The sequence below is a fragment of the Rhododendron vialii genome, chromosome 5a (assembly GCF_030253575.1).
Source record: "Rhododendron vialii isolate Sample 1 chromosome 5a, ASM3025357v1".
NCBI classification, from domain to species: domain Eukaryota; kingdom Viridiplantae; phylum Streptophyta; class Magnoliopsida; order Ericales; family Ericaceae; genus Rhododendron; species Rhododendron vialii.
This window is the reverse complement of record NC_080561.1, coordinates 25,190,608-25,199,532: the sequence shown is the minus strand read 5'-3', so window position 1 is coordinate 25,199,532 and position 8,925 is coordinate 25,190,608. Positions and strand designations below refer to the sequence as shown.

Here is an 8,925-nt window from a genome sequence, read left to right as displayed (position 1 = left end):
CCTTTTTCATGATTCTATGGTTTCTCTACAACAAGGCTTGGACACATGACTTTATTGATTTACAAAGGCTTTTTCCGCAGAGACGAAGGCCTTTTGAACCCTTTGTTTAGGCCTGAACCACATTTATAAGCACTCCAAGAAGAAGTTCTAGGCCTTTCAACATATTTCTAGGCCTTTTTGTCGGGTCTTTCATGGTTCTGACCTGAAGATAGATCTTATATTGTCAAAGGCTTGAATGGAGCATAAATATGCCTAATGCCTACTATCCATAGGCAAGGCAAACAAAAGAAGGTATGCTAAAACAGGATTCAAGGACTGTTTGGATGCCAAACACAACTTTCTTTTTTATACATGCCTTGATCCTAAAAGTCAAGAATCAAAGTCGGGGGGGGGGGGGGGGGGGGGGGGGGGGGGGGGGGAGGTTTTTGCCCGTTTTTGGCACCAAATCTCGGACTAGAGCTGGAGGGCCATTTAATTAGATACTAATTAAATTGGGCCGAGATTTACAAGTTACCCAGGCTAAAAATTAATGGGCTACATTAATTTTATGATTTGGAGCAAGGTCTGTTTAATTCAAATCCAAGTGGAGCGAGATACGCCGGATAATTGTTCCATGGAGATTAGTTCGACCCTATTATCAGTTATTTCCCTCCAAAGTTCAAAGGCCAATTGACTCTGTCAATTGGCCACATGTCAAGCTAGCAAGAAAAAGGGGGTAATGGAGAGTTATTGCCACGTCACCCATGATTTGTTAACTGCCAGAAACTGCCTATGATCTTGCATGCATGAAAAGCGTGGCATCATGGGACACATGTCGGCCTGTGGAGCAAAGCAGAATTCGGATTCAGGCATGAATCAGTTTACTGCTGTGCTTATAAATACAAGTTCACAAGATGAAAAATAGGTCCAATACCAATCAAAGCCCAGCGATTAAAAACACTTTCCTACTTTCAGTAAAGTAGACTATCGAGTACCTCATACTCAAACCCCATTCGAACTTAGTTCTTTAAGTAGTTTGAATTTTACTTTTCTTGTACCACTTTATTATCCCGGTGTAATAAAGTTTACGCTTTCCGTTTTACGCATTTCCTATACGACTAGGAGATCCACAACCGTGTGGCAAACCACAAACCTCCTTGTGATCATTACCCTTTGGGTCACACACAATCCCTTACAAGTTAGAAGTCACGATTCGCAGCAATCGTTATCCAAAGTTAGGCGCTACAAGTCTTGGCACGCCCGCACTCAACCAACCAACGCCTGCAATCACATCTGCGCCTTGCTCGGTGTATGCATGACAAAAACGAGAGTTTTCAGATCCTCACAGAGAAATCCTTATAGAGGATCCGGATCCCAGGAAAGTATCCAATATCGTACTACAGTTGAGTATAAGGTTGGTGGGATACATAAAATCCATCAATAAAAGTGTACATGAAAAGAGAATGGACAATTTCAAAAAAGAAAAAGAAAAGGGAATAGACAGTTAAGATTCATAGCAGTGTAAACGAACCGTCGATTCTACTTTTTTGTACACTTCCATGTATGGGTTTCATGTACCCTGCCATTTTGGGATGCAAAAACTATGTTTCCAAGACATGGAAAATTGTTCTCTAATTTGATACTAAAAGAGAGTGACTTTCGCACTCTTTAAATTGTTAACCGCACACCGAGTGCGATAATTAATTCTATATTGATTTTCGCACTCCCCAAATTGTTAACTTTTGGGGAATGAGGTTAACACAATTTGAGGAGTGCGAAAATCACTCCCCAAAGACTAAGGTGTGTTCTTGTAAACTTATAATCCGGAACTTATTTTGATATTTTTATTTTTTGTAACATTTTGTTAAGCTTTTCGTCGTAACTTTTGGGATTAATCATTCGTCAATCAGAAAAATATAAAAATATGGACCGATGTTGAAAAAATTAAAATAAGATGGCATTTTAGACAAATAAAATAGCTATTTGATACTTTTCTTGTTTTTAGTACTTTTTTTTTGCTTTCGGTCATAATTTTGTACTTTCTAGACTTCTCTTGTCGAAACGAACAATTAATCCTAAAAATTAGGATGAAAAGCTAAACAGAAAGTTACAAAAAATAAAAAATAGCAAAATAAGTTTTCAGATTATAAGTTTGCAAGAACGCACCATATTTGGAACTTGAAGAAAATTGAAGGAAGAAAGAGATTGGTTAATAGGAGAAAAATGAAAGAAAATTTATACTGCCTATAATTCTAGATTTTTCTATTTTTTCTCATCTTTTCTCCAAACCAAACAATGGGAGAGATATTTTTTTTTAATTTCCTCTTTCTTTTATCTTCTTTTCCACAAGTTCCAAACAAAGCATAAGTATAATTTTAAGTGGTCCAATTTGTTGTAATCTTGGGTTACCTTGTTAAAAGCGGCATTTTTAAGTGGTAGAAGAGATGTAATAACTTTTCTCCCACAATTCAAAACAATGATGAAACATCTCAAACTTCAAATATTAACCAATTTGAAGATTTTAGTACTTTGTACGTGCTCCGGCAAACCCCTCAAGCACCATCTCACCCTTTGAAATTAACTTGTCACATTTCAAATTTGAAGACTACTACCACCCACCCTCTAAAATCTAAATGCCAAACTAGTATAGTACTATTAGCATTATTTGTTGAAGAAAATTTTCACTTTCTTATCGTTTGTGCTTTAACTCTTTATACTCCATTGTTTAGTGGCTATCAATTTTTATTGAAACAAAGTGTTTGAAGGGTCATGTTTGAATGATCTATTTGAGTACACTATAAAAAGTCACCCTTCAAATTGGTATATGTATGTAGCAAAGCATACTTTTGGTGTTAAAAATTGAAGGATCTACTAACGATAAGAAGTAAGAACTAAGAAGTGTAATCGCCCGGGATTCGGAGGTGCTATAGTGCGCCATCGATCTCATCAACTAATTAATTCTTCTCTGGAAGAGTTTGTTTTTAATTTGAACCATCAAAAACACTTTTGAACTGTTACAATACTGCACTGCAGTACAACGTTTCCCATTCCGAATTCGATGGCCCTAGCCAACTGTGATAACCATCCTTGTTATTGTTTTGAAAAACAAAAAATAAAAAAACTGTGAGCCTTAATTGGCGGGGGGTATCAAGTTCTGAGTCCAAACATCAATAGGGAGGTGGTTTGGGACAGGAGAGTAGTTAGACTGAATAGCAGCAAACTAAATTAGAAAGGGAATGCCAATTTAAGGGAAGACCCAATCATGTATAGAGAAAGCATGTATATGTATACTGCAAATCAATCTTACATATAATAATAGTCTTACTCTCAGCATTCAAACAACAATTTGTTCCAAAACCAATTCGATGTCGCGGGGCTAAGAATCTTGTTCTTGCCTAATCCCAATCATGTCATACCACAACCAAACATGATTGGAGGTTTGTTATGTTTGTTTGCTTGTAGAGAATCTTACAAAACATGCAAACAGAAAAGGCTGACACGGAGATTTTTCGTGATTCCGGATTCTCCAATGGACTAATTGGATACATTCACGGTTCATACCAATTTAATGAATGAAGAATGTAAAAGTTATGTCGGCTGCACATGACATGCTATATCTGTGGGCATTGCCCATAGACTCCGGTGACTTGGCCGATCAATTCGAACCTTGACGTGAAGGCAAACCAAGAGTATATCGGGTTCACAAATCCAACACTAGTCTCTCATTGTTCATATCAGGATAGATTTTCTTTACCATTTAGAAACGAATTCTTCTTTCTACTTTTTAGTTAGCCCGTGGAACCGGGAACGCCTCAATTTGCAACACCTACTACTATAAAACCGATAGATTCAAGGTCCCCATATATTTGGCTTCAGGTTACATGGCATAGAACTAGAACCAAAGAGCAAATTCACCATAGCTTAACTAGCAACAGTTGAAATCTATTTGCAATTGAACAGCCCCGAAACTACTTAACTTCAATCTAGAATGGTAAACAAGCTAAATAACTTTAAATAGCCAATGCAGTGAATCAAGCTTTACTTCAACATTTTCGGACAGGTCCCAAAAAAGCGACTTTTGCTTCCTGAAGCAACATTGAACAAGATCTTCATATTTGTTCTTCCGTCAAAAAACATTCCCACATTTCAGGATCTGCACATCTGAAGTTTGCATAAAATCCAAATGTCAGAGAGTATAAGACTATTTATTAGGATAGCTAAAACGGAGAGATAATAAATATTTGTCTTCCAGAAAGCTCAGTTATGACACACCAAATAGGTCATCAGTTACATGCATGTCCCCGAGATTTACTCATGCCTATCACAGACAGAACGACACTCCTTGTTGTAATTCTTTCAAGAATGGCGTTTTCATAAAGGTAACAATTCCAAAAATTAGCTGTTTTATTATGCATAGCCCCAACCATACAACTTCTTAGCAAAAATGCAAACAAGTAGATCAGTCAAATCGTCTCCATAGTTGAGTCATGCCAGGTGAGTTTAAAATTTGTCTCTAGCTCAAATTTCCTAGTCGTGCTGCTAAAAGGAGTTGCTTCTGTACATATTTGAACAACTTAAGCAGGTTTGAAAGGTATCCTCAAACATGGTACAAAATAATAGGCAAACATATGGCGCACCTGTTCATAAATAGATACGTGGACACATTTGTGTATGATGAGTGGATAGACACAAGTAACATTCACCATTAACTTCTTATGACCACTATTAAAAAGACAAAAAAAAAAACTCAAGTTAAACAAGAACAAAACCAGGAACCCAAGCTTTTCAGAAGAAAAAAGAAGTATGATATGATAAGAAAATGAAAATGTTAGATAGATGAATCAAAATGGAAGTAGTACAGCATCATGGATATATACTATGTGGTTCTTCACGTTTGCATGGCAATGATTGATGAATACAAAATATCCACCAAAATACTAAACATGTAAAACATAAAACCAGGGGCATGATGCCATGAGTGCTTGCTTCCTTGTGGCTTTTGACGATCGTCTGAACCTAACTTGAGATCCTAAACATGAATAACACTTAGAAACTCCTATCAAATTTATTCCACGCCTAGTCACTTTAAGGGCAATATTGCCAAAGCAAGTCCAAAGGTCAAAGGGTAACCGCAAATTGTATTTCAAAACCACTCCATGCTAGGAGTGGGTACGTGCACATAACAGCCATATCCGAACATGGATGCAACACGCTGCAAGTAATCTGCTTGTAATTTTCAAGTAACAAATGCATAGAGTCATAGACTTCATTGATTTTCAAACTGCACCACTCTTGGACACCAAACCTAACCTCCCAAGCTTTACAATCCCACTCAGGTTTGTTTCGTCTTTATTTCTGGCATATATGGAAAGAGAGGCTTAACATACCAAAGTTATGTTAGTCAATTGCCAAATGGAGGAGCATAAGTTAACAGAGCATATTTCTTTGAGAAAGTGATAAATAAAGAGTCCAAACCTAGAGACTGGAAAGAGACACATAGAAACAAGATTCATTTTTGCCAGAAAATCCTGCTAACTGTGAGCTTGTGCACCACCTCTCCAACAAATATAAACAGACTAGTATTTTCATAGTTTGAAATATGCAGGTGGAGAATATACATAACCTAGGAAAGTAAAAGAACCAAATCACTTTGTTGAACACAAGAGTATAACAAATAAACAAGCTTAGCAACAACAGCACAGGTGGGACAAAGTTGCCATGGAGGAAATTGCAGACAGCTCTGACACACACACGAGTTTTATTGCAATTTGCATGTGATTTTTACTCAAAAGACAAACTTATCTTGGATTGGAAATGAGTACCTTCACATTTTCTCATTTTGCAACATCTCTAAGTGAACGAAACTAGAAACATGAGCAATCCCAATGAACATCGAAACCCCCCTCATAGGCTATACCTAATACCCAACCTTGCCAAAGGGCTCTATCTGTTCCAATAGAGAATTGGGATGATAAAGAGTATACCTTTCATGAATCCCAACTTCAGTATTGATAGAAGATGGCTGCGGTTATATACAACATGCGTACCCCAGCCTTGCCAATACGCAGCTAATGAACAAATCAAAGAGTACAACTCAAGTACAATTAGTATACATGAGACATAATTGAGACACATACGCTAACACTCCTCCAAGCGAATGGAGATTGATTATATCTTTGGCTCATGATTCCATAAATCTGAACATCCCCGTAATGTTCCGACTTAGGATCATAAAGAAAAAAAGCATCTCCAATGAATGACATCAAGATTTTTCCATTCTCAAAAACAATTATCAACTCGTAATAATTAGTTGACTGCATAATGACAAAGTCTTTACTCCAAGATTCCTTGACCCCATAATCATTTATCACCCATATTCCAGCATATTCGCTGTCAAAATAATCACACAACAAGAGACAACCTCGTAACAGTCCGAATCGCATGTGACCTGACCAAAAAATTTCAACTGAACTAAAACCAGAAGGTTCAGGTACGCCCCGAAATTGTCAATCCCCAAGTCGAAACAACGAATCAAGTTCGGGCAATGAAAGCCAAAAGCAAGCCGATGAATAACATTATTGAGGAATGCATTAAATGAGATGTTTTGAAACTTGCCAGGGATCGACTGTCCCAATGCTTCTCCATGACCCTTCCCAAAGGGAATATATTTCCCCTTCCGGAAAGTTTCTTAACTTTTTTTGCCAAGGACCAATAACCTTGCGGTGAAAGAACCTTAGGTCCTTAGCACCTAAAACCTTTCAAAGAAGGATGTCAAACAAACAGGTACCCAACACTATTTCGACTGGCAATGTAAAGCTCTCAAATCCATTCTTGATATCTAGATCTAAATTAGTACAATTAGGCTAAGATATACGTAAAGAAATCTAGAAACTAAATAATCATGTGATCTAGTAATAACGTAACAAGAGTCATGATGTTAGTACCTTGAGTTGAAGATTTTAGCATGTTCATTCATAGTGGTCATGGAGGAGGAAGGAAGCTCGCTACATCAGTGAATGAATCTTTCCAAAATTTAACTCCATGATAACTTATTCTTTGAATGGCTGTTGCTACCGGATTATAAGACGCGAGGGTTTTCTCTCCGACAATCATCAACACCGTCCCATCTTCCAAAGTCTTTATCGGTTTGAGGTCCCAATCTAGCCCAGAAGGAAGTGGTTGTTGGATAATCCATTCTAAAGTCCAGGACCCAACATCTCCATAATCTTTCATCACCCATATGTTGACAGGAACAGTAAATGGAGATGGTTGGCAATCACGAATGTATAAACAATTATCTACAACTCCAAGATGGAAACGATTCTCAACTAAGTTGAGTTTTGTTCATCCTCCACTTAAGAGGGTGAACATTACCCTCATTCCTATTGGTTGAAATAGTATAGATCCTACCACAAAGTGATATTATGCTTATCATTTTTTGTGGTGTTATGTTCACCCTCTTTTAAGGATGGTAAACAAAATTGCACTCTTCTCAACCAAATGAGAAGGCGGGGTGAATTTAGGCAAGGGCAGGTTTCCACACTGCTCTTTCTCCATGTCAGAATAGCATAGCAATAACATAAAATCTTCCCAGCCTATGCAGTGAAGAGCTCCATTACAAAACACGGAACGATGAATATCGTCTAGCGGTTGTCCAGGTCATTCAAAAAAAGGTAGTGGTTGTCCAGAGTTTCCAAGGGTCCTCCATTCATCATCAACCCCAAGTGTATAAATGCTACAGTTCAATCTATAAGGTTCTTTTTCGAAATTCGCAGTAAACCTAACGACCTTGTGAAGGTAGGTTGACTGACTATACCCAAAGCCGTACCAATATCAATAAAACCGAGGTCGTTTCATCACATCCATCATGGCACTTGGCTCCGTCTTACAGTCGGGAACAAAAAAATGTTGTCTTGTAATAGGGTTACATATATGAACATTATTTGGACGAGTGTAATCTGCCAAACAAATTAAGCCATTGCAAGAATTAACGATACGGAGATGACTACCGGCAGGGTTTCCTATTTCAGTCCGGAACTTCATGGTGGCTCCCCGGCGGCACAGATCGACTAGGGAATCGTCCAGTGGGAGAAACCCGAGGGTGATTGGGTGGAGGCGGTTGGAGCGGCAGTGGAGGATGAGGCAGAGAGGAGACCTTGGGAGGTGCAGGCGAGGGAAAAATGGTTCTAGGGTTAGGTTCCGGAACGAGGAGCAGACGCGTTTGCAGGTGAAGATGGAGTTGAGAGGGAGCCGAGATACAATGTCGCATGTTATGTCAGATGGGAGGTCTAAAATCGTGGTTGTGGTGGTGTGGTCTTGTGTTTCCTTGGGGCGTTTGTGGCGGTGGTGGAGTGGTGGATCGGAGGTTACTGCTTCCATTGCTCTGTTGACCCGGAAATAAAACGGACCAGAGAAGGCCGTTTTATAGTCTCCGATTTACGGGGAAGGAATAGAAAAAGGCCAGAGTATTCTTTTAGGAAAAAATGATTTTTAACACTCGCCTTTTAATCATCCTCGCTTCCTTCCATCTTTTTTTTTTTTCCACAGTAATTTACAATATTGTCTCCAAATGTATGAAAAAATTAGAGGTGAGCATGGTCCGGATTGGTTCAATTTTGTAGTAAACAAAGAACCAAACCAATATCTACGATTTATGAATTTTGAGAACCAAACCAATCCATAAAATTCTTAAAATCTAACCAATTCAGACTTTTAAGATACGGATCGATTTCGGTTTTGAACCATGGTTTGCTTGAAGTTAAATTATCAATTTTATACAAGATTTAAAGTACTCAAAATGGCATAGATAAATAAAACCAAAAGTCATATTTAAACTTAAAATTCTACTGAAATCACCAAAACCCATCAAAATCAACCATCACCAAAACTCGTAGACTAAGAGCATCCCCATTGTAATAATCAAATTGGCATGGATAAACAAACTTA

At 38.1% G+C, this 8,925-nt stretch overlaps 1 protein-coding gene across 1 annotated transcript; it reads right to left on the bottom strand.

Moving 5' to 3' along the window:
* Positions 1–3,868: 3,868 nt before the first annotated feature.
* On the bottom strand, positions 3,869–8,358 carry LOC131327721 (uncharacterized). The gene is made up of 2 exons (XM_058360860.1): positions 7,989–8,358; positions 3,869–4,140 (listed from the first exon to the last, which is right to left on the bottom strand). Exons 1-2 carry the CDS (start codon positions 8,356–8,358, stop codon positions 4,106–4,108), a joined length of 405 nt encoding a protein of 134 aa, XP_058216843.1. The 3' UTR covers positions 3,869–4,105.
* Positions 8,359–8,925: the final 567 nt, after the last annotated feature.

Bases quoted from the DNA above. Each gene is read 5' to 3' on its own strand.
- LOC131327721 (XM_058360860.1), bottom strand. From the start codon at position 8,358: ATGGAAGCAGTAACCTCCGATCCACCACTCCACCACCGCCACAAACGC. The intron at 4,141-7,988 runs GTAGTCATCTCC...TGCAAACTTCAG, and splicing joins TGAAATAGGAAACCCTGCCG to ATGTGCAGATCCTGAAATGT.